This window comes from Lycium barbarum, chromosome 8, assembly GCF_019175385.1.
Source record: "Lycium barbarum isolate Lr01 chromosome 8, ASM1917538v2, whole genome shotgun sequence".
NCBI classification, from domain to species: Eukaryota; Viridiplantae; Streptophyta; class Magnoliopsida; order Solanales; family Solanaceae; genus Lycium; species Lycium barbarum.
Window position 1 is genome coordinate 126,755,924 of NC_083344.1, and position 27,145 is coordinate 126,783,068.

Below are 27,145 nucleotides of genomic sequence, written 5' to 3' on the forward strand. Positions count from 1 at the left end.
ATAATAGAATAATAATTTTACTATATCATTGCTAATTATTGCAAAGTAATCCAACGATTGAAATCAATAACACATACTTTAAAAGTTATGCAGCCACTAAGAATTTCTTGAACTTTTCAACTCAGTAATAAGGATAAAATATGTATAAAATGTTAAATTATCTTTTAGTTTTTCAAACTAGACAAGTAAAAATGAACGGAGGAGTAATAAATTTTACTTAGTTTCCCAGAAAATAAATTTTAGATCAAAAAGTTTAAATTAATTTCACTTTCGAATGCCACCTAATTCTCCAAAATCGTAGCCTTTAAATTCTCAGCCGTCCCTCCTTTTCACGTCTTTCTTCCCCAATCGGAGAAGAAAGAGGACAACACTTTCCTTCTAACACTCCAATATCTCTTCAAAACCCGTAGAAAATTCCATAACCCGACCCGAAAAAATGATGAATTTCCGGCCACCGGATACTCGAACACGTCCATCTAACGGTTCAAATTCATCCGTAACAGCAGAGAAAGCGTTGTCGTTTATATCAAAAGGATGGCAAGAGGTACGATCCTCTGCAGACGCGGATCTACAGCTCATTAAAAACCGAGCGAATTCGTTTAAAAACTTAGCTGATAGAGAATTTGAGAATTTCCTAAATTCAGCTTCAATATCATCGCCCTTTGTTGTTCCAGTAATTACATCATCTGCCACTACGATGACACCGGTGAAGGAGATTGATTTTGTTAAGAAGCTTAAACCCAAGCTTTCTGAGATTCGTCGGTAAGTGTATCAAAATGGACAAATGAGCGGGTCAATAAGTTACTTTAGCATCTTCCCAATTCATATCAAGTTTTAGTTGATTTATTTGATTCCTTATGGATTGCTCAATTGCCAAATAAGATTTTTTTGTTTTGTTTTGTTTTTGTTAGAGCTATATATAACGTGTTCTCCCAATTTATGTGGCACAATTTAACTTGGCAAAAGAAAGGAAGACTTATGAAATTTGTGCTCTAAAATAAACCTTAGACATTTGTGTGGATATAAAATCGTTTCATTAAGGTAAAAAGGGAAATTTTCAAGTTAAGCTGTTTCTAGTTATAGAAAGGTGACACAAGGAAGGTGTGCTACAAACAAACAGAAAAAAAGAAGAAGTTTATTTTAAAAATATTTTGAAAGTTACTCATGAGTGAATTTGGACTAAATATCAGCCCAGTTTTAAATGGGCTAAAGTGAGCGGGTCAAAATGGACGAGTAAATTTGGGCGGGTTGGGCGGATCAAGGTTTTTTGGGCTAATTTTGACACATCTATTTGCAGGGTTTACTCGTCGCCGGAGTTCAAGTGGCCAACACAGGGGAAGCTTAAGATAGATTTATCAGCGATAAAGAATGCGATTGTATCGGAAGTGGAAGAGGAGGAGAGGTGGAGGAAGTGGAGGAGAGAGAGGCTTAAGGAAGAAGGGCAATTTGGGGAGTTTAATTGGGAGCCAATTAAAGCTTTTAAAACTCGGTTAAGGGAGCTGGAGGTGGAGCTAACGGGATCAAGTTCATCCGCGGCGGATATTTTTGAAGGGATTAAGAACAGTGAATTTGTGGTGAAAGTGAAGTCAAGCTTGGTAATTTCTGATTCTGATTACCATGCTTTATTCTTGTTAATCATTCCTTATTATGAAACATATCTATGGTTTTCATTCATGGACTAAAACCATAGGTACTTAAAATGATTTGCTATTTTAAAAAATGAATCTTTGATGAGTATATAGATGGTCTTTTCCTCCTGTTTACATTTGTTGGAATACCTTTGATTTTGTCAAGTAAAAATTGGTATGAAACTTTTGATGTATGTGTTAATTGTTTAGTTTGAAGAAATTGGGTAGGTGTTTGGTTTTGATTAATGATCTTTTTAGGCTAGTGGTTATGAGCTGCTACTCCGTGACAGTTACAAAGATTTTTCAATAGAAAGCTAATTGCCTCTCTCCCTAAAACAAAAAACTTTAAGCAAATTGTAACTTAAAAGACCTCTAATTCGACAGAGGAATAGCATCTGAATTTGGTTCTTCAGCTTTTATCACAAGTACTCTTAAGAAAGAAGGTATGTGCTTATCCTTTTCGGGATAAGCACAACCAGCACCCTAGGCTGTGGCCTAGTGGTCAATGAGGTCTCAGGTTCAAATTGCAAGATATTTTCATGATGCGTTATTTCTCTTATTTTTGAAACTTCTGGTTTACTGTGCTACCAGTTTTCCCGTTGTCCCCTTTTTTTGTTAACCGAGAAATCCTTGGAGCCATGCATGGTTGGAAACTTGGTGGGTAATGGGTCTGCCCCTCTACCCATCTCCACTTAAATATCAATTTTGTCTGCGACAGGGTTCAGACCTGTGGCGTGCGCTTAACCCACACATAGTGTTGTACTCTTACCACTAGACTAAAACCCTAAAACCTTGGGGGCTAGGTTGTCCCATCTTGATGCTGGTAATTGCTGGAATTTCTTTTCTGGGTTGTGGGATTAAGTCAAATAGTTGATGGGGTTGATTTTCATATTCAGCTCACTGTTTAATGGTATACGTGAATAGTTTTGGTCGCAACGGGAGGGTAAGCTTGGGTTTGTTTAACTCGTCAGGCACGAACAGTTGCTTTCTTCATTTAGATCTTTTAGTTCTTTCCTCTGTCTCTCGATTCCTTCACAATTATGTGTCTGTCTTTACCCACATTTGTTTTACATTGATATTATCCATGTGATTAATTTTTTCTTCTATTTGTCTAATTGTTTTCCAGAAATCAATTTGCAAGGAACCAGAAGAGACAAAGGTTGGTGTCTTATCTTTTAACGTTGGATGAAGTTTTACATTACATGGGTTTCTATGCATTTGATTTGGACTGTGCCTGCACTTAATACTCTGCTGAAATAGTTTGAGAAAAGGAAAGGAATTGAAAGAGAAAATAAAAACATTTCTCCTGCCTAGCTTGGCTGTACGCTTAGTAGGCGTTTGGCCATAGAAATCAAAAACTTTTTCACTTTTTTTTGGAATTTTGGAGTTGGAGTTGTGTTTGGCCATAGTTTTTGCAAATAGAATTTTTTTTGTTGAAATGTACTTGTTTTGGTTGTGAAAAACAAGTTTTTCTTGTTTTTCAAATTCCAAAAACAAGTTGTATTTGGAATTTTCATGGCCAAACACTAATTTTTGAAAAAAGTGAAAACAATTTCAGGAAAAAAGTGAATAATTCTTGTGGCCAAACAGGTCTTTATTATCTATGAGGTTGATGGAAATTTAGTAGGAATACATGGGGAAGAGATATTTTTTCTTGATAAGCGAGAGCCAAGATCATTTTCGTTTCACTTTCTCTTATTTTTCTCACTATTTAAATAAGTGAAATGAAAATTATCTCTCTTATTTTTCTCTTGATTTCCCTCTGTGAATCTGACTGGAGCTTAGGTATGAAATGAACATTTTAAACAACTATTCTTTCCTTTTATGTATACAAGTTGGATTGCACGTCAACAGCATAAAATGTTTATTCTTGGATTTTAACCTTAACTGAAAAATTGGACATGATATTTACTAACTAGGAGCTAGTCTCTGAGGGTTAATTATTGGCGAATTTAAACTAGGATCAAATTCTATTCTAGTAGGTTGAAAGCAATTAGAGGAGCGACATTTTCTTTCTCTTATCCATCCTCACATGATATTCATCTATGCAGGGAGTGCCACCACTTGATGTGCCAGAACTGTTGGCATATTTAGTTAGACAATCGAGCCCGTTTTTGGATCAAATTGGAATAAAAAGAGGTAATAGTTCAATTGGCGTTTACAAATTACGTCTTGTGATTTTGCATTGTCTTTGTTGTTTATGTTCCGTTTCCAATGCTCAACCTATGCATTTAGTCTATGACTCTACGTGAATGTCCTCATTTTTCTTCTTCTTTTTAATGCTTAGTCTATTTAATCTGTTGAAGGTAGATATTCTTCAATAGCATAAGTCAAATTGGTGATGCTACCTATACGCACCTGGTTTGATATTTTATTGTGCTTTCACTTTTCTCTAGATATCATTTATTCTTTTTGTTCATTTCGTAGGATGAATAGCCTACTGTTGCACGTTAACTAGGATGGTTAGCTTACTTTTGCATCAAGATATATTTCAAAAAATATTCTCATTGTGGTCCGGCCCTTCCCCGGGCCCCGCGCATAGCTGGAGCTTAGTGCACCGGGCTGCCCTTTTTTTTTTTTTTTTTTTAATTCTCATTTTTTATTTATAGTAAATTACTAAATTGTTGCACATAAATCTTGTGTGAAATCTGTGGTAGCTCTGTTAATTACAAACTTTCAACAAGTATAATCAGATAGTTTCTCCATAATGTGACCTTGACATGTCCAACATGGTGATGCAGAACATTTGCATGATATATGTGAGTAACACAGTCTACATGTATAAGAAAAACTGTAACAGAATTTAATAAGGAAGCTTGATGTGTCAGATCCTCAATATAAAATAACAATTCTGGGTTCTAATGATTTACAAGCATAAACTGAACTTTGCTTTCTTTTTTATTTTGTTCTAATTTTTAAATGTCTATCTGCTGTCTGTTGACACTATAAGCCATCTTCTCTGTCTTTAATTTGTTTGCAGATATATCAGAGAAGATAGTGGAAAGCTTATACAGCAAAGGACAAAGCAAGCTTTTGCTACATTCCTTACCCGGAGGAGAGTCCTCACTGATTGATAGTGAAATTATGAATGATGAACTAGATTTAAGAATCGCCAGTGTTCTTCAGAGTACTGGTCATTGTTATGAAGGTGGATTTTGGGGAGATGCTAAGCAGAACCCAGCAGGTGATAAAAGACATGTAGCAATAGTTACAACTGCTAGCCTTCCTTGGATGACGGGAACTGCTGTGAATCCTCTATTCCGAGCGGCTTACTTAGCCAAATCAGAAAAGCAGAATGTTACATTGCTGGTTCCATGGTTATGTAAGTCTGACCAAGAGTTAGTTTATCCAAACCAACTTACTTTTAGTTCTCCTGAAGATCAGGAGCTTTATATACGCAATTGGCTCGAGGAGCGAATTGGTTTCAAGGCCAACTTCAAGATTTCATTTTACCCTGGAAAGGTAGTCCCTGATTAACTAGCTAAATAAATTATAATATGATGAGCAAGATGTATGGATGTGATTATTGATGAATTATTTTACCTTCCAGTTCGCCAAAGAAAGGCGAAGTATATTACCAGCTGGAGACACTTCTCAGTTTATCCCATCTAGGGATGCCGATATTGCAATTTTGGAGGAGCCAGAACATCTCAATTGGTACCACCATGGCAAACGTTGGACTGATAAATTTAACCATGTTGTTGGCATCGTCCACACGAACTATTTGGAATATATCAAGAGGGAAAAGAATGGGGCTCTTCAAGCTTTTTTTGTGAAACACATTAACAATTGGGTCACGAGAGCATATTGTGACAAGGTATGTTTAGTCTATGGACTATTCTATTCTCCACCTGAAAGGAAAAAGAGGGAAACTGTGGGTTACATGCATCATTGAGCATTCAAAGATGCTTTAACACAGCTTTTAAAAGCACTATGCCCTCTTTGAAATTTTAAATCACCCTGTTTTTTATTTCATGTTGGTCATAATTGAGATGTCAATTTTCCTGTTTAGGTTCTTCGCCTTTCTGCTGCTACACAAGATTTACCGAAGTCTTTGGTCTGCAACGTTCATGGTGTCAACCCAAAGTTTCTGAAAATAGGAAAAAAAGCAGCTGCAGATAGACAAAGTGGCGAGAAAGTTTTCTCTAAAGGGGCATATTTCTTAGGCAAAATGGTATGGGCAAAGGGATACAGGGAGTTGATAGATCTGTTATCAAAGCACAAAACTGACCTTGATGGCTTTAATTTGGATGTGTTTGGCAATGGCGAAGATGCTCATGAAGTAGAGAGTACGGCAAAGAGGTTAAATCTCAATGTCAACTTTATGAAAGGCAGAGACCATGCAGATGATTCTCTTCACGGGTAAGAATCCTTTAATAGAAGTTTTTATTATTGAAGAATGTAGAAATTGTTCAGCAGAATAAGCATTATTCAATGCGTCTCGTTTCATTTGGTGTAATGATCTATAAAGCATCACAGAGGAATTTTAATGGAACTGGCAATAGTAACATTTTGCTCCCTTGTGGCAAAATGATTTTAGAATTACTGTTAGTGTATCAGTGAGTAAGATGGTAAAAAGATGTTCTTATAATCACCAAGGGTAACCTCAAGAGTAATTAAGGCATGTCCCACCTGATTTATGTTAGATGTCTAGTACGGGGCAGATATACTCTATGGTGGGATTTCAATTTTACAACAACAACAACAACAACCCAGTGAGATCCCACCACGTGGGGTCTGGGGAGGGTAGAGTGTACGTAGACCTTACTCCTACCAAGGTAGGACGGCTGTTTCCGAAAGACCCTCGGCTCAATAGAAAGCATAAAAAGAGGTCAGATAGGGCCAAGAAATTCAAAGCGATACGGAAATGCAAATAACGAAACTGACACAGATTAAATAAGATAATCAAATTACAAGAAATAACGGATAGCAGCAGAAATGAAAGCACAAGAAATTATAGCGCGATAGTGTGACTACAAATATGGAAGGATAAATGAGACTATCTACTAGCCTTCTACCCTAATCTGGGTCCTCCAAACCCTCCTATCTAAGGGTTTCAATTTTACTTGGGTTTAAATTTTCTACTTCTTTTGAAGGGGCAGATACTAGATACCTAATTAACGACTTTACTTGGATAAAGTTTTAAAACTTTCGCCGACATCTTTTGCAAAAAACTGAATGTAATTGTTCTTTTTCTTTTGGGGATTTTTCATTGACATGGTGCTTCCAACTGCTAGATCTTGTGCTTGATCAACAAGGTCGAATACAGATAATTTGCTGACTTTCGTTTGATGCTAGTACTTGAACTTTCCCATTTTTGTGTTCCCTGTTTGATTCTTTAAAGTTCACTTTTTTTAATGCAGTTACAAAGTCTTCATAAATCCTAGCATCAGTGATGTGCTCTGTACTGCCACAGCTGAGGCTCTTGCAATGGGGAAATTTGTAGTCTGTGCGGATCACCCATCTAATGAGTTTTTCCAGGCATTTCCCAACTGTTTTACTTACAAGACACCTGAAGACTTTGTAGCAAAAGTTGAAGAGGCAATGTTTAGTGAGCCTCATCCTCTCACTCCCGAGGAGCAATATAAGCTTTCATGGGAAGCTGCTACGCAGAGGTTCATGGAATATTCTGACCTCGATAAGGTTTTGAGTAGTGAAACAAGTCTGGATAGGAGACATCGGAAGGGCATGGGTAAATCAGTTTCCATGCCAAACCTAGAACAGATGGTTGATGGGGGTCTGGCGTTTGCTCACAATTGTCTCACAGGAAATGAGTTCTTGAGGTTGTGTACTGGCGCGATACCTAGAACACGGGATTATGACCAGCAGCATTGCAATGATCTCCGTCTCTTGCCACCTCAGGTAGAAAACCCAATATATGGATGGTAAATAGAATACGTAACTGACATGTATATCATTATTTCGAATGTGTATTATAGGATGTTAGGTAAACTGGATGCTGGTTAATCCTTAGCTACAATGCTAACGGTCTAGGTCTATATGCTTTCTAGCTATTGATGCAGTTAAACCCGCAGGGGTAGTTTATAGGATCATACGTAAAGTTTATAACTTGTAATAGTCATACCTCTCTTTTTCCATGTTAATGGTGTCGGGGGTACTCCAAGTTTAGGATTAGGTTGTTTCTTAAATTCTTTTGCAGTTAGAAAATTTCCATCAGCTGAAGCAACTGGTCACTTGGACTATGCTTGTACGACTGTTATTATGTTGTAGTTGTGATCTGTAGCTGCATGAATATTACTCTAAATTCCTTGACACTTTTTGCATAACGTCTTTGATTATATCAGTACCCCACTTGTGGGATTATACGGGAATAATGTTGTCTTTGATTACATCAGTAGGCTGCTATGCTTGAGAATTTGTAGTTCTTTCTTTGTTGCATAGCAGGTAAAGTAATTCATTCACTTGTGAGAAAGTGTATGTAACAGTGGTCAGTGGGTGCGAAGGAACTAAATGAAATCAACAGCTATTTTGTTAGCCCAGTTCTATATTTAATACTGGGCCAAGAGTTTTTATTACAGCTCCAAGCGTATAATAGAACTGTTTGATGAATGGGGGCCCATATTCATGATGTGAAAGGGCTCAATCGTAAGCTACGAGGGATAATACGATCTTCGGTTCTTAATAGTAATGTTTGAGGATAGCATTTCCAAAATTTGTGGTTCTTTGACGAGCTATGGAATCTTTTGAAGTGACTCATTAAAAACAAGGATCTATAGAAAAGACATATTTGACAATCTTTAGGTGGACTATGCTTCTATAGTGTTTGGGGTTCTCAGACATGACTTTTAGTAATTTACTCATAAGTTGGTTCTTATTAATGGAATCATAAATATTTACAATAGAATCAAGTTTTTATTGGGGAATATGTATGGACACATTATGAACTTGTCAACCACGTACCACTTAGCTGCTAAGTACATATCAAAATTTGTCTTTTTTTCGATTTCTCATTTAGTGTCCGGTACCCACATTGGGGCCTGACTAAATCCGGATTCGTGTCGGGTAGTCCCACATTGGGGGGCAAAGCACTTCCTAACAATGATGACTCCGTACCAAGGGGCTTCAAACTTGAGACCTCTTGGTTAAAGATGGAGTAGTACCAGTCATTACACCACAACCCTTGTTGGTATATCAAAATTTCTCTCTATGATACCACCGTTGAAATCTACTGTAAACCTCATATTCAAACGAACATTGTATTTCAGTATCACAAAATTGATACTATAAATCGTATGAGGGGGAGTAAAAATGAGTCCATTGTTTGGTTTAGTTTTTGGAGTTTGGTATTACGTTATTGAGAACTGGGTGATCGCCTCTTCATTGGGTAATTTTCTTATCATAAGCAATCTGAAATAAGAGTTGATGTCATTGTTAATTCAAATTCAAAAATACGATCAATACATTCAATTTGATTCGTGCAATTTCCGTAGTATCTTTTACCTTGTTACTTGTCTCTGTCCTCCTCCACTGCCACCCCCCCCCCCCCCCCTCCGCCCCTCCACACGCGCACTCTAATTGTTTTCATATTCATTTATTGATATATATATATGTGACTTTTTTTTTTTTTGAATTAAAGCATTAATAAATCTATAGAGCTAACTTCGAGCCTAATTCTTTTTCAAATAAAGGGTTTTGAGTTTATTGTAAATAGGATATTGTATGCCATTATGTCAAGGGATTTTTTGTCATAAAACTGATCCCATATTAATATGTTTTTCTAATTAGGAGTACACTCGCTATAATCTGGAGCATGATAATCCTATCTGATCTTTAAAGTTTTAAGTTTTCGTGATAGCTACTTATTTGATAATGTATTAGAATTATTGTGCATGCTCTATCTTTCTTTATCTATGCCTTGTTGATATTCCTTCAAACCACTCAACCTAATTTTTCTCTTCGTGCACCTATGACCTATTCCTAGTTGCAAAGAGCATTCAATTCTTGTCCATCAACTTTGGATGACTGTCCCCTTAAAATTAATTTTAAAAAGTAAAGTAAAGAATTAACGACCGTACAAGGTACATAGATCGTGCATTGTAAGCAAACAATTGCTTCCATATACTCTGTGTGTTTTAATTTGTCTGTCTTAGTTTGACTTGATATGAAAATTTAAAAATAAAGAAGATTTTTGAATCTTCTGATCTTAAACTAAAAATATATATAATGTACCATACCCTTTAATCTTGTGTGATCTTAAACATATCATGTGAGATGTTGAAATAAAAAGTTGTCAAATTGGTAAGTAAGGGTTGACGAGTTGAGGTAATTAATTGGGGGTACATAGGGGGAGTGGGGGGAGGGAAGGGGCTAGGGTGCTAGCCGAGGCGGCGGGGCGGGAGTTGGGTGGGTGGAGACAATTAGCATGAAATGCTATACTTGTTTTCCCTATTTTCATTATGTAAGTCATTTTCCTGATTTTTAATAATGAACTTGTTTTCTTATAGAAAATGTTTCTAAAATATGCTGACCAATCAAATTAAATATGAAAATATTGGATACCAAACACACCCTAATTTTCCTTTGTTTTACCGGTGTTTTATTTTATTTTATGAATTACCATTTAGTTTTCAGTACTATGCTTTATTTTTGTTCTTTCTAGTTGTGGGATCCCAGGTGCGACAGGGAGGGTGTATGAAAATAAGTAGATATATGTAAAACATGAAGAAGCTGATGTTGAGAAGCACTTAGTTGACTGTCATGCATTCTTGTTTTTTCCCCAGCAATATTCTTTTTGCATGGATGTGGAACTAATATATTAATTAATATATAATTCAATTCATTTCTTGAAAAGTTAAAAGTGGTATAATCATGTGACAACCATTTTCTTGGAGTAATTTCGCAGTGACCCTTCAACACGTAGAGGAGCTTCTAGTCTTCTACATGCAATATCAATCGAGAGAGATAATAATTCTTCCAATTAAGGAATATATTAGTTCAACTTAATAACCAAAATGTGACATTTCTAATTGGAGGTTAATGGATAGCCTATGATTAAATACAAATAATTAGTATAGTTTGGTGCACTAATAAGCTCACACTAGCCGGTCCTGATATAACAACGCAAATTAAAAAGAAGACTACATGAATAATACTGTTAGCATATACATGAGAATGATTTTAGACTAGGTGTTGAATTGATGCTAATTGTAACACTAAGAATGTTAAGCTATCTTCTTTATGATTCTTTGGATTCCATATTAAGGTGCATGGGACTAAAATGAAAATAACTTATACTATTCCTTATGGTATATAATTAATTCTGAGTGAAATCAGGCCTTATTTTCACTATCATTCATGAACTTGACCCAAATGTAGTCCTAAATTAATATTCTTCTGATGATACACATAGTGACTATGCAGAAAGCTTGGCTTTAGAAAGTGGTTATGCAGTGGGATTGAAGCCTCCACTTCTAATCCTCACTCACTTCTGTTTCTCCTTTTTTGCACAGTAAAACGTAAGCTGCAGTACAAGTGGGAGTAAATTAGCTATTTTTTCAGCTTTCTTGGCACTTAGGGTTTATTTGCATCTCTAGTTCATTTTTTATATGTTAAAAAAATAATGACTAGGCAATTCTTGATCTTCACGTACCCTACCTCTCGGAGTCCGGAGCCTAAATAGCATAAATTTGCCACAAAAAAACCAAAAGGGGTTGCCCTTTCCACAATAAACTAAAAGGGATTTATCGTGGAGGGGGCAACGTTTTACAAAAAAAAAATTCTCAGATTGAAATTAAAAAAAAAAAAAGGGTCAAGTAAAACGTTGGCTGGTCAACGTTTTACAAAATCAGATTTTGCAAAAACGTTGGTCACCCAACATTTTACAAACTAAAGTTTTTTGTTTTTTTTTTTTTTTTTTTTTAAGATGAGGTACCTTTTGATTTTTCTCTTTTAAAATTTCAGTGAAGTTTTTTTTTTTTAATTCAAACATACACCACAAGTCATATAATAATTAACTCAAACAAATATTCTAACTATACCCTTTCATACAATAATTTAAAATGCGTTTTCTAATATGTGAACATAAAACAAAAATACTAAAAATATAAGTTAAATAAATGTCACACATTATCTGAATAGTAAATGTTAAATAAAGATTTTTTTGTTTTTTTGTTTGTTTTTGTTTATGAAGATGAGGTGCCTTTTGATTTTTCCCTTTTAAAATTTAAGTGAAGCTTCTTTTTAATTCAAACATACACCACAAGTCATATAATAATTAACTCAAACAAATATTCTAACTCTAACCTTTCATACAATAATCTAAAATGCGTTTTCTAATATGTGAACATAAAAAAAAATATTAAAAATATAAGTTAAATAAACGTTACACATTATCTGAATAGTAAATGTTAAATTAAATACGTAATTAAACACCACAAGACATATTATATATTTATTATAATAAAGACAACAACATATTCTTGGAAGATTGCAAAAGAAACGACGATCGTACAACTTAGGAAAAAACATAAAAACCAACAAGCAACAACAACTACTGATTTCTGTCGGGGTAGCGTGCAAGCAAACAGGTCATAACAAGAATCGATGCCCCGATAGAAATCAGTAGTTGTTGTTGCTTGTTGGTTTTTATGTTTTTGCCTAAGTTGTACGATCGTTGTTTTCTTATTTAATCTTCCAAGAATATGTTGTTGTCTTTATTATAATAAATATATAATATGTCTTGTGGTGTTTAATTACGTATTTAATTTAACATTTACTATTCAGATAATGTGTGACGTTTATTTAACTTATATTTTTAATATTTTTTTTTATGTTCACATATTAGAAAACGCATTTTAGATTATTGTATGAAAGGTTAGAGTTAGAATATTTTTTTGAGTTAATTATTATATGACTTGTGGTGTATGTTTGAATTAAAAAGAAGCTTCACTTAAATTTTAAAAGAGAAAAATCAAAAGGCACCTCATCTGAAAAAAAAAAAAAAACCAACGTTTTACAAAATAAGATTTTGCAAAAACGTTGGCCAGCCAACGTTTTGCTTGACAATTTTTTTTTTTAATTCCGATCTGACAATTTTTTTTTTGTAAAACGTTGCCCCCTCCACGATAAACCCCTTTTGGTTTATTGTGGAAAGGGAAACCCCTTTTGGTTTTTTTGTGGCAAATTTATGCCATTTAGGCTCCGGACTCCTACCTCTTGTCTAGGCAGATGGACTTTGAACGGGGGCTAGTATTAGGTACGGTCGGTCTTACAGGTTCAGATGAATCTAATATCTTTTGTTTCGATTTTATATCTATATATTTTTTTAAAAAAAAATTAATATTGAAGGGGAGTCTTGGAGCAACGATAAAATTGTCTTTGTGTAACCTATAGGTCACGGATTCGAGCCATGAAAAAGTGATTGTTTACATCACATCCCTTAGGATGCGGGTGCGGCCCTTCCCCAACCTTGTTAATGTGAGATGCTTTGTGCATCAGATTGTCTCTTTTTTAAAAAAAGTTATTTAATATGTATAAATATTTAATTGCGAACTCATGAATAGCTAAAACGAGCTATATTGAAATATAATGCCGAACTTGAGCATCCACTTTTGACATTTTCTTTTTTACCTAACTTGAGCATGTTGAAAACTTGAAATGCATAATGAGATCATGTGCTCGAGGCAAGACAAACCCACGTCTCTACATTCCTTTTGCATTTCACATGACTCAATGATACTTCTTTTTTATTTTTATTTTTTATGTGCATCCAAATAAAAGCATCTATGAAGTTCTAAAAAGGGAACCTACATCTACATTTGAAAATAATAATTGTTGGATGCATGTTGTCTTCTCTAATTTGCATTAATTAAACTTGAAACATGCTAATTTGAAGGGTGGAGCTTCGTTTGTAACAAACAAAAAGGCATAAGTAAACCTGCTTTTCAGCATTAGAGATGAATTATTTGAAAAGGAGAGGTACTGATCATGCCAACAAATTATAGTGGATTTCTTGCTTTAGTTTTCAATAGATTCTAGTCAAATATGTACATGTAATAATGTCAAAAAGTAATGATTAGATCAGTCTACACATTTGAAAAGAGTTGGGGATATTCTTTATGTTATTATAGCTAGATATTTGAACCATATATTTATTGGACATTCTTCAATTTTAAATTTTATACACTTCAAGAAATAATTTGATACTATTTTGTCACTTTTTCTTTTCAAAATAGTAAAAGTAGAAACTCGTTGGCTCATGCACCATGCTTTCTAGTTATCCAACACAACGATAAATTAAACGCCTCGCTTTGTGCTCTCTTCTTTTAATCCATATATCATATGTCGATCTAAAATAAATAGTCTTATCATGAGCTGATCGTGATTTAAAATGGTTTAATATACCTGTGTTGAAATATAGTCAAGTGGTCAAGACGTCACAATTAACAACAATGTCGAGAGTTCAAATATATCTAGTGGCCTCTTGACCTTTACTAATTCGAATTCTTACTAATTCATGGGTAACTTTCAAATAAAAATAATAATAATAAAAGAGAAACGTTTAGCAGTACTTCCGTAAAAAGTTTTGTACTGTACTAAATTATTGTACGGTAGTAATATATTGCGCTCCAGCATGTATTTATGGGTAGGTGCAATATGGAACCGAAAGGCTTTTGTAACATAAGTGCTGTCAATTCCTAGTGAATATTTCACTTTGAACTGATCCCTAGGATGATTCCTAGTCTTTTCTAATAAAGAAACGTACTAGTATATTACTATATATTCATCATCGTACCCACTTGAAATTTTGGCCGGCATATTAGTGGGAAACAACTCAAAGTCCAGAAGTAGCTAGAATTGATCCCTTAGCTTCCAAGTTAAGGGTGTGTTCGGTATGGAGGAAAATATTTTCTAATTTTCTCATGTTCGTTTGATAAAAAAATTTGAAAAATATTTTTTTTGAAAAACACTTTCCTCAAAATTTAGAAAATGACTTCCCTAATAAAAGTATGGAAAACAAGTTTACAAGTTCATTCCACCAACCCTACTATCACCTAACCCAATCCCAACCACCAAACCCCAACCACTCCCAACCCCCACACTTCCCCACCCCACCGTACCCCACCTCACCCCTACCCCCACCCACCACCACCCCGCCAAAAAATATTTTTTTTATGGAAAAAACATTTGACATTATTTTTGATTTTTTTGCATCTCCCCGCTCAAACCCCGTAACCTACCCCTCCCACCACCCTCCCCCCCTCCCCGCAAAAAATTATTTTTTTTGACAAAAAAAAGTTGACTTTTTTTTTACACCCCGCCCGACCCCGCTCCCCACGCCTCCCCCACCCCTAACCCCTCACCCCCTAACCCCCCCCCCCCTTAAAAAATTAATATTTTTGAAAAAAAAAGTTTTGACCTTTTTTTTTTTGCACCACCCACCCTACGCCCCCCAGCAAAAAAATTATTTTCTTTGAAAAAAAAAGTTTTGACTTTTTTATTTCCACCCCCGCCCCCAAAAACAATTTTGAAAAAAAAGTTTTGACCTTTTTTTTTTTTGGTTTTTTGCACCCCCACCCCACACCTTCCCTCCCACCCCCCCCCCCCTACAAAAATGTTTTTTTGAAAAAAAGAGTTTTGACATTTGTTTTAGTTTTTTGCACTCCACCCCCACCCCCCCCCCCCCCTCCAAAAAAAATTGAAAAGAAGTTGACAATTATAAAAATTGAATGTTTGCGTGGTTAAAAACTAAAATTTTTGGAAGGGTTGATGGGGTATTTTGGGTTGGGGGGGGGGGGTGGGGGTGTGTGGTGAAAAGATTTTGTTTTTGGGGTAGGGGGTGTAGAAACCAGCAAAAGACAATAAAAAACTTCAAAAAAAATGTTGGGGTTGGAAAGGAGGGGTGTTGGTGTGGTATGGGTTCCATGCAAGGGGGGAGGGGGGTGATGGGGGATGTGGTCGTGTAGAAATTTTTTTAAAAAAAAAACTTCAAAAAAAATGTTGTGGGAAGGGGTTGGTGGGAAGGGGTAGGGTGTGGGGGGAGGGGGGAGGGAGTGGTTGGGGGTAGGGGTGCAAAAACCCAAAAAAAAATGGAGGGGGTGGGGCCGTAGGGGTGGGTGAGTGGGAGTGGGGTGGGGGTAGGGGGTATGGGGTTGGGTTGGAGTTGGTGAGGGTTGGGGTGGGGGTACAAAAACCAAAAAACAAAATCAAAAGAAGTTTTTTTTGGAGGGGGTGTGTAGGTGGGTGGGTGGGAGTGGGGTGGGGTTAGGGGTATCGGGTTGGGTTGGAGTTGGTGAGGGTTGGGGTGGGGGTGCAAAAAACAAAAAAAAAATCAAAAGAATTTTTTTTAGAGGGGGTGTGTACGGGGGTGCGTGGAGTGGGGTGTGGGTGGGGTTGGGGGTATGGGGTTGGGTAGGAGTTGGTGAGGGTTGGGGTGGGGGTGCAAAAAACAAAAAAAAAATCAAAAGATTTTTTTTTTTGGACGGGGAAGGGTGGGGGCGTAGGTGGGTGAGTGGGAGTGGGGTGTGTGTGGGGTTGGGGGTACGGGGTTGGGTTGGAGTTGGTGCGGCTTGAATGACTATTTTTCGGAAAACGTTTTCTATCAACCAAACAAACATGAGAAAATAAGTAAGAAATTCACTTATTTCCCACTACCCAAACGAACATGAGAAAATAAGTGGAAATTCACTTATTTTCTAGGAAAACATTTTTACAGGAAACATTTTCCTTGGAAAATATTTTCCTCCATACCGAACACACCCTAAGTTTTCCTCAATTTGGGTCAAAACCTGTTGGGGTCATTTGGTAGCTGGACAAGAGGCAAGTTATTTATTGTCACACCCTAATCTCCCTAGGGTGTGATGGGCACCCGACCCTTACTTAGGGCCGAGCGAACCCTCAGACCCTTAGTGCACACATAATCTTCTTAGACTTTTAAATCAAATAAAGATGAAATACATAGTACGGCTTTCAGAAATATTCTTTTTCATCGTTATTCTCAAATCAAACAAAATCTGTAATCATGTAGAATTTATCACATAACACAGAGTGACATATCGGCTGATGGAGCCGCTTACAAAACTGACATTCTATACCCACGACTCTGTCTGCAAAGTCTCTAACTCCAATCAGAAATCATAACACGTGTACTCTGACTCAACAGCACTCCAGGAGCAAAGGGAGCTTGCCAACGCCGCTGGAACATCTTCTATAATGGCTTCTACTCATCTGGGTGTACCTGCGCGGCATGAAACGCAACCCCCGAATAAAAGGGGTCAGTACGGAATATGTACTGAGCATGTAAGGCATGGAATACAGAAAACAGAACCATAATCGGAACAACGGTACAAAAAGTAAGTACATTAACCAGAATACCAAGGTGCTTATTTTCCGAACGTAAATCATACTTACCGATGTTATATGTCAGAAAAAGTACCGAAAATGAGTAAAACATCCAAAGTACCAAAATACTTACTTTCCAAACACAGATCATACGTGCCGACATCATATGTCACCATATACCTATACATATAATTGATGCATACGTAATATGATAGTGCCGAGGAACGTACGACTCGATCCATACATAACATATTAGTGCCGAGGAACGTACGGCCCGATCCATATATATATATATATATATAACATACTAATGCCGAGGAACGTTCGGCCCGATCCATAAATATATATTATACTGCTGCGGAACGTGCAGCTCGATCCATATATATATATATATATTATACTGCTGCGGAACGTGCAGCCCGATCCATATATATTATACTGCTGCGGAACGTGCAGCCCGATCCATATATATATTATACTGCTGCGGAACGTGCAGCCCGATCCATACATATATTATACTGTTGCGGAACGTGCAGCCCGATCCATATATATATTATATACATATATCCATAGTAATACTTCCTTTGAAAAAAAAACATTTCCTGTTCATATATATACAGAAAATAGAACATATCATGTTGCCGAGGCGTCGGCTCCGATCCCTTTAACCCCATATAATATTGCCGAGGCGTCGGCTCCGATCCATATATGACATAACATGTTAGTGGCGAGTATAACATAGTGCACATAATGATATAACCGGCCCGAGGCTCGGCGAACGATATAATAGTAGCACGCACGAGCGGAGTAGTGAGAACCATGTGTATATAAATCAATTCTAAGACTCGATGGACAAGTATACTCACCGACCCCTGAAGGCTCAGAAACAAGTTTCGGGTCAATCCGACTTAGTATAAGAAAGTTATGAGCGTTTGAAGTACAGAACCTTCTACAAGCGTTTCAGAAGCCAGTTTTGGAAAACCAAAGCCATAATCATGTTAGGTACCCTTCGAATATTGTTATGGATCACATCCGACAGAGCCTTTGGAACCATATGTACGTATCAAAATGTATCAAAGACTCGATGGAATAACCAAACGTGCTATCATTTGAAAACCAAAACATTAATCACATCAATTATCTCTCGAATGCCATTCGGAAACATATCAAACTGAACTTCAGACATCATAAGTACGCATCAAAACCATATGGGACAGCTTATGGAAATCAAGAACGTTAGCCATCCTAGTAGCTCTAAGAATGGGAGTTCCTTTGGAATCATATACATATCGTCTGTTCGTTTCACAAAGATCATGCCAAAAGAAAGAAAGGGTAAGCCTTACATACCTGTCCCACGTCCAATTAGCTACGCTTAATTGTCCAAGCTTGCTAGTCTACATTCAAGAAGATTCGCATAATCGTTAGATTCATCATCATATACTAGTCTTAGTCCTTCAAATGAATTCATTTATATTCTGCCGGCATTTCCCCTGTAAATACACCATCCCCGAGAATCTAACTCGGCCAAATCATCAACCAACAATCCGAGAATTCAACTCGGCCAAATTATCAACAACAATACCAACAATCATGCCAACAACATCAACAATCAATTCAAGACGCATTCTAACATTAACAACCTTTGTCATACAATTCAACGACATTTCATTTATATCCAATTCAATCACATATAGTCAAGTTAACACCAATGATCCTATATTCAAGTATTAATCCGAAATCATTCTAACATGATTCAAAAATACTTCAAACAATTCACATAATATTCAAAACAACCCAATCAACATACCACTTTACCCAAGACCTTCCAAATTTAACAAGAACAATAGCAACACATTTCCTTCTTTCAAGTTCATGAATTATACCTATCGCCCGAATTCTTCTCAACTCAACATAACCAACAACAACACATTCTTTCCTTCCAAATTCATGAACTATAATAATAGTCTATGCATTAACAACTTCATTCTCATAATTACAAGAAACTATACTAATGTCAATTTAACTCCTTCAACACTCCCACAACAATTACAACTTCATTTCAAGCCATCAAATCTCCATTTTTATTATGGAATCCACATCTATAACAATCAAAATACTAAATAAAATCAATTCATCATATCTTCACAATACCACCCCTATTCGGCCATCACCCTACACATACATATTTCATGAATTTCATCCATTCTACATACTTCAACATACATAAATCATTCATAACACATGTAAAAGAGGATTGAATACAAACCTTTCTCCCACTCATCTTCTTTCTCGGCTAGGATTGAAATTGCACAAATAAATGATTTGCTTGCTTCAACAACCTCCCCATGTTAATTAGGGCCTTCAAATTAGTAGGAATACTAGAAGAAATAATTTTTTTGATCAATTTTCCATGGAGCTAATTTTTTGGAGCTATGGCCGAATGGCCTTTGTTGTTCTTCTTCTTCAAGCTTCTTGAAATTTCTAAATATGGAAGATGAAAAATATGACCCAATTAGTCATCTTTTGGTTATTTATTTTAAGCCTCCATATGGGCCTTGGCCCATACCCCTTTGGACGGCCACACTTGGCCCTTTTATTTCCAAGCCCATCATTTTTTTTTCTTTTGTAATTCATGTAAAATTTATTTTTCAAATTCCAAATTTGCCCTTAGCCTTCCTCCATATTTCTATGAGTCATCTTGCGAATTTCCCTTTTTACCCTTAACCTTTCTCAATATTTCCATACTAATAAACAACTTGTTCATTAAAATAATTTTGGAAGATAGTCTTGCCCTTAACTTCTCGCAATTATCTCGAATTATCCGAACGTACAAAATGCGGGCTATAACATTTATGTATTAATTTTTGCATTAATTTATATCACATTTGGTAGTTAGTAAAGAGATACCTTATTCATGTATTAATATCTGCATTCTTATACAGCGTTTGGTAGCTAGTTAGAAAGTAAGTTATTCATGTATAAAATTAGTACAACGTTTGGTTTGCAATTTAAAAACCCGCATAACTAATACATGTATAATTTATGAGAGAATCTATGTATTATTTTATGCGGGGTAGAAGATGGAATAACTAATACATGAATAAGAAGTTGAAATGACAATATTACCCTTATCATTCCCCACTTAAATACTTTCCTTTTCTAAACAATTTTTTTTATATATATTTTACTATATTATTTTAATATTTCGCAAAACAATATTTTAATTGTAATTGTAAACAAATATTTTAATTTTAAAAAGTATATAATATTTATTAACTTTTAAAATAACAAACCAACATCAAAAATAATAATTTATGTATAACTAATACTTACATTACTAACATATGCATAACTAATACTTACATTACTAAACCCTGCATAACTAATACGTGCATTACTAATACCTACATAATTAATCCTGCATTACTAATACCTGTATAATTCTAACCAGCTACCAAACGAGCCCTAGTGCCCAAGATGATGTCTAATTAACCTATGTATTTGATTATTAGTAAAAAAAAAAAAAAAAAGCCTACAGGTTGGAACTCAGTTAATTATATTAGCACTTATACTTGTCCCATAAAAACACCAAAAGCAAGTTGAACACTAGACGGTACTGAAAACAAAGGTACACAATTTTATACTGTAACATGGTTAGTAAACACGTTAAATTATGTAGGCTTTATGAAATGTTGAAAAACGGACATTCAAGATTTCCATGACAGAGCCAGGAGGTTCACTTACTCACACGTGGCTTCAGCGAGCAAAAATAAGATAGCGAACCTATTAGCGAATAAGGATCGGAGTTATATGTACTTTTAAAAACTATTAAAAATGATAAACAAATTAGGAAGTGTTTTTATTTGAATTATTACGACATATAATAGTAATTATTACTATCTAGGATGACACTAACTCACACGAATTATATTATTGGTCCGATGTTATTCTGATTTTTGTTATGACGTGTATTAGCTATAAATATTATAATATCCTTATTATAAGAAAAGAAACAAAATAAACGGAAAGCAAATTTAGAATTTAATATAGCGGGGTGTGAAATATCACTGCATTCACTATATATTATTTGATTAAAAAATTGTGAGTTTTCTTTTTTATTCTCTCAAGCCTCAAGGCGTCTAATACCTACATTAGGGTCTGATAAATTTAGATTCGGGTCTGAGAATATCTACATTGAGAGAAAAGCGCTTCAATCACCCAATATATATAACTTGATTAAAAAACAATGAATCTTTTTACTATTTCTCATTCGGTGTCCGATACCCACTTCACTGTCCGACTAAATCTAAATTCTGAGTCCGAAGAATTCTTCGTTGAGAATAAAACACTCCTAATAAAGGTGAAAAATCAGTGAGTTGTTGATACAAATGGTACAAGAAGGCCTAGTATATTCTGTTGTTTGTTTGGCATACTTTGGGAGTAGCAAAATAAAATTACTGGAGTATTATTTATATATTAATGTGGAAGCAATGCCGTTATCAATATATAGGTGATATGACTATGCGTTTAGCCATAATGTTTACCTAATGTCCTAATCTAGCTAGTCGTTTAATTAACTTCAACTGGTGAGCATCATTAGTGTTGCCAAAAGAAAAAAACAGGTGCCCATCGACTTTACAGATTTTTGGTACAAGTCGTACAGAATATGACCTTACGCGCCTTTAATACGTTCAAATGTCTATCAAAATTATCATATAGTACTATCATTTTCGGATTATCATTTTTTTATTCTAAGGAAATCATGTGATGGCTTCTGCTTATGAAATGAAACATCGTACTTGCCATTTTCTCTGACCTGTGCTTTCTTTTTCTTTTCCCTTCTACTATAATGTCATGTGATATGACGGAAGTCCTTTTTCATGATAATATTCTTTTGAATTTTTTTAATTTGTAACAAGAAAAACAACTTTTATCCATAGGTAAGAAACTAATTTTCTCCCTTTTAATGTTAGTAACTAAACACCAAAAATTAATTCACCGACTCCGGCCCCTAGAAATCATTTTTTTCCTTAAAAATGGCCTCTTTCATACGAAATAATGTACCCGCAAACCTCCATTTATCCATTTCAAAGAGCCTGTCAAACTCCCCACTCCCTCACCCCCACGCCCCACCCCCCGGGCTCCTCTCCAACCCCTCTTTGATTTTAAAATAGGGGTTGCATATAGCAAAGAAGTCGAAGACAAAAATGAAGAAACGTGGCATTGTCACTCAGTCTTATATTTCACCTCTTAATTTAAAGTTCTCTATATTGGATTTCTTTTCACTGTTTTTCTTTAGTTTAAGTTAACTACGTTTGTACAACAGAAGCAAGGAATCGGAAACTTGTACAAGTTTATGGATTAATAGTTAACACACTGAATGCAGAGGTGACGGGTTAGTAATGTGAATTAGAAAGAGGACTAAGTTTGCTGATTAAATTGCATAGTCAACTTGTCCGCTCTTTTTCTTTTACTTGTAACGATTGTATAGTTATCCCTTCTAAAATGTGTGGTTGCACATTTTATAACTCTTACTTTGTTTACTGTTATTTTATTGTGTCTACATAATTTATTGTCTATTTTGTATTATTATAATCTTGTTCATATCTTCAAAAGCTATAGTTATCTCTAAGACAATTCACTTATTTGCAGCCTAACACTATCGATTTAATTGTTAATCTATAATTCAGATTAGAAAAAACACAGACGCTACTCATATATACAACTGTTGCAAAAAGAAAAAGATCGAGAGCAAATTACTTAATTAAAAGAGAAATAACAAAATGTTGCTCCTATCAAGAAGCCACATACTCGTATATACAACCTATGTTGATCAAATTCTTTAAAAATGATATCGCACTCATAATGAATTCTCCAAAAATACGTTGTTTTTGGAAAGTTCAATATTCATTCAGCGTCAGTTTTTAAGAATTTAAGCAACATAGTATAAAACTAAATGCAAAACTAAATTAGAAGGGAAAGTTTTTACTACATAAAAAGTTCGTTTTACTTTCCCTCCCATACTACTCTCATTTTTTTTTTTAACTCTCCTACGCTAACTATTGTTAGCTAGCAAAAATATTTACACTCGCACTATTTGCTCTTCCACCACCGCTGCCGCGGCGCCACCACCGCATATCTCAATCACAACAGAATCACCACCCTCAACGTCGTCCACGTCGACGACGGGCTTCACGATTCCACGGTGGAGGAGGTGCTGCTGAGGTGGCGGTTTCTCCGGTGACGAAGAAGATTCCTTATTTTTATTCTTTTCTTTCTTGAAATGTGCTTGAACCGAAAGATCCTCTACTGCCTCCGAGATTTTGTCAACACAATTGATAACGTCAATGAGTATGGATGCAACCGTTATAGCTGGGAATATTTCAAGAAGGTCTAATTTGCTAGAGAGTAATAGGGTTTCAGTGGGGGCTAGTATGGATTTAAAGTCGTCGATGGCGGCTTTCGAGTGGCGGAGGTGGGTTTCTGCGGCGGAGGACGACGGTTGTGTCATGGTTTTGATGGAAGAAGCTAGTTCTTTTAGGGCTTTACTTGATTCTATGCTCATTTTTGTGCATGCTTCTTCTATTCTTTTGTGGAACTCTGTTGGTGCCTGAAAATAATGTAGAAGAATTAGGGATTGAGATAAAATTAAGTATTTAAGTTTCATATATGTACTAATATTATAGAAAAAATATTTGCACAATCGGATCACTTATTAAGGTAATTTTTTATTTAGCAGAATAAATAAGTAATATTGCATATAGGAGGTGAAATTACACTAATAATGTAAAGATCACTAGATTAAACTTATATTAGTATTTAGATTCCTATTTATGTGGCTATGTTTGATTGGAAACTGAATTTTAAGAAAGAAAACAAATTGAAGCATGTGATCTAAAACAAGTCATATTTATCTGTGTTACACTAAATCATTTTATTAGTGATAAAATGAAAGTTCATAGTAGCATGCGCAAATTCTAACTAATAAATCATTAGTATATTCTTTTTGCATAGACTAAAAACAAATGTATGACGCATACATTGTGACATGAAATACTAAAAACAATTCTCGTAATTAAGAAAATTCAGAATATTCTTCAGTAACTCCTTTGATATGGACAAAATTGACCTTAAAAAACAAAAGGAGGAGCAGCCTTCTATTTCAGGGAAGGAATCGTGTTTCACCATTATGGTATCACTTTGAAAGCAAGTCTGCACTTTACGATTGTGTAAAACTTTTTAAAACTATACTAATTTTATATGATTAAATTAAATAATTTAATATTATACCTGAGGCTTGGAATTAAAGTAGCCACTAAGTGCTTGAAGATGGCAGGCACATTCTCTGGAAAGGACACCAATCTTCAAATACTGCTTCCATGGATGACGAAGTCTAAAAGACCCATGACCAGGCTCCCACCATGCAAAGTTTGCCTGTAACAATTAATAAATAAACATTCAGTACAACAAATTAATTACTCAGTAATTCTGAAGTGGCATTCATGCTAGAAAAAAAACTTAATTTGTCATCGTTCTAAAACACGTTAATTAGAAGAAATTAAATGATACACACTAACAATATTAAAAAGATTTACATTGTCAATGAGAATTAGGAGAGTTGAAATATTTTTTTTACTCACCAAAGATTCCTCATTGGCCTTAGAATTAAGGACGGCTTTATAGGCTCCAAGGAATCCCTTGTCTTCCTTACAGGCCTTTCCACTTTCATCAATCTCTGAAAAGCTGAAATATTCACTTCCAAAACCTGCATTAAATAATGTACATTAGCAATTCATTCCTTCATTCTTTTTTGCCCCACATGGATCATACACCAAAAAAGAATTTCCCATAAGTAATGATATCCTCATGTATTATTTTATAAGACACTATTTTCTTATCAATCTACTCAAAATGATATTTTTTTATATTTAAATAAAAATAATTTAAATTTATTATTTTATCCTTAATCGAATTAGTTCTGTATAGCTACAAAAATGTTATAAGAGGTTTAAGATCAGAAGCGCCAAAAGCAATTATTATTCTTTTAAAATTATGTACCGAATATATACTGCCACAGAAGTTGAAGTCGAGAGAGTGACTTACATCATAAATTTATTTATACTATCAGTGTATTTAATATGTTATAGCATGTAATTTATCTTATTTTTTAAGAAACTAATTCCGCTTTTGTAAAAAAAAAAAATCTAATTATCCTTAACTTGATAATACAAAAATAAATAAAAAATTATACTATCAATACATATATACGAGCGGAAATGTGGAATCTAACAAAATGAACATGAATATTCACTGACCTCCTAAGAAGGTTGCAAGCTTTTCAAGATTACTAGAAACAAGTTTGTGAAGATCTTCACCAGCCCAAACAGGACAAACAACCAAGGAAATGATCATGCACGTGGCAGCCCCAATAAGAATGGTGGACAGACGTTGATGAGCCAGTTCCAATATTTTATCCACACGGTAACCAGATACGGTGACCATACTGAAGGTCAACACAAAAATCAAAATTCCATAGTCATATCTCCTCTTCATATGGGGGAAAAATCTTGTAAATGTACCTAGTGCACCTGCGTTATGTCAAAAATAAACTTGATTAAAATTTTCATTTATCAAGAATAGGTAAGAAAAGCACTTTGAATGGTTGATTAATCTTTAGAAATGAGTTAGAACTAATCGTTTATTATCTAATGAATCTTTTTGTTCTAATTACTGATCACTTGCCTCAGATTCTTCTTGCTAGTGATTCAAGATTTTAGTTGGATCATGAAATCAGGCTGATTATGTTGGAAATACGATCACGTAAATAGTTTTTTTTTTTTTTAGCTCAAATTAAAAGGATTGAATTATGGCGAAGATACACTTACGTACGTCGGTTAGGCTTTCTGATTTTAGCATTTGCAGTTGAATAGACATCATTAAATGATAATGAACGCCAAGAGTTGAAGACATATACGATTGATCATTAAACATAGACACAGTGATTCTTTCTAACAACTTAATATTAAGTGAAATGGTCATATACTTTAATTAATTTGCAAGCATTCTGCAACAAGTTCCAATTTTAACGTTCCTATTATTCCTCTTCAATGTAATAATGTACTTAGAAATCTTTTATATGTCATTTCTGTAGTTAAATTATTGTTTTATGAACCATTCTCCTGCTCCTTTTGGTAAATGAGATATTGAAGTTACTTTTTATTCTCTCCTAATTACTTCACGAAGATTATTATGGATTATAATATGTTTTGACCTGCATAATTTCCTACCTAGTGTAAAGACCAAAAACCCCAGAACAATGGGCTCCCCTTCTTTTCCAAACAAGTCAGCAAAATATTTTGCTCCAACACCTAATGCCCCAGCGGTCAACGTGGCAAAACCTCTGTTTAAACACTTGCATAAAGTTGCACCTGAAAAGAAAATAAAGAATAATTAATATCTCTAGAATTGAAAATATATACTAATAAAATCATCAATTGGAAAGAAAATTATTGCATGAAGCCATGAATTAAAATAAAAAAGATACAAAAATTCCAACGGAGTCAAGAATACAAGGTGATTTCTTTCCCATCCAATTTTTACTGGATAAATTTTTCTGATATTATAGGTGTCCCGTGACATTAGTCAAAGAGCAGCCAAGCTAACTCAAACACCACATGATTATCACAACAAAAATTAAAAAGGATAAAAGATAAAAGAACTTGCCTGCTGTGAATTCAAAAACAACCACCACAGTTAAAACAGCCCAAATTGCTGATTGTCCAAAGCCATCATAAAGAGGCCTATAATAGTAAAACAATGAAATTAAAGTGAGAGCTAATCCCACTTTAAATGCATGCCAAATTTTTCTTGGATCATCTTTTCCAATTTTCTTTGTTTTTTTCACAATTTCAATAGCTTTGTCCTTCAACTTTTTTGGAAAACCTATGAGATGGGAAATGACATTGATTTTTGCTGGGCTTGTAGAATTATTAATCTCCATTGGGAATGGATGATTAATTTGGAAATTATGGCTAAGTTTTGAATAAAAGGTGGTGTTGTTATGGAGAAGAAGTCAAGGAGAGTGCACTATATGGAGTAATACGTCAACAAGCTAAGTCTAATTATTTATAGTAGGCTAGAAAAGTTGGGTGAACTATTTTTTATTCATTTACACATGAATATCTGTCTCTTCTTAGATCTTTCATGAGAAGGACAAA

The 27,145-nt window shown here is 35.0% G+C and overlaps 2 protein-coding genes across 2 annotated transcripts; one reads left to right on the forward strand and one right to left on the reverse strand.

Moving 5' to 3' along the window:
* Nucleotides 1-329: 329 nt before the first annotated feature.
* On the forward strand, nt 330-7,901 carry LOC132607230 (digalactosyldiacylglycerol synthase 1, chloroplastic-like). Its single transcript, XM_060321104.1, has 8 exons — nt 330-762; nt 1,298-1,595; nt 2,755-2,787; nt 3,680-3,767; nt 4,609-5,090; nt 5,179-5,445; nt 5,641-5,990; nt 6,992-7,901. Exons 1-8 carry the CDS (start codon nt 437-439, stop codon nt 7,515-7,517), a joined length of 2,370 nt encoding a protein of 789 aa, XP_060177087.1. The 5' UTR covers nt 330-436; the 3' UTR covers nt 7,518-7,901.
* Nucleotides 7,902-22,978: 15,077 nt separating this feature from the next.
* On the reverse strand, nt 22,979-26,932 carry LOC132605456 (aluminum-activated malate transporter 8). The gene is made up of 6 exons (XM_060318599.1): nt 26,652-26,932; nt 26,216-26,356; nt 25,244-25,516; nt 24,569-24,693; nt 24,219-24,362; nt 22,979-23,538 (listed from the first exon to the last, which is right to left on the reverse strand). Exons 1-6 carry the CDS (start codon nt 26,926-26,928, stop codon nt 23,011-23,013), a joined length of 1,488 nt encoding a protein of 495 aa, XP_060174582.1. The 5' UTR covers nt 26,929-26,932; the 3' UTR covers nt 22,979-23,010.
* Between the last annotated feature and the right edge of the window lie 213 nt (nt 26,933-27,145).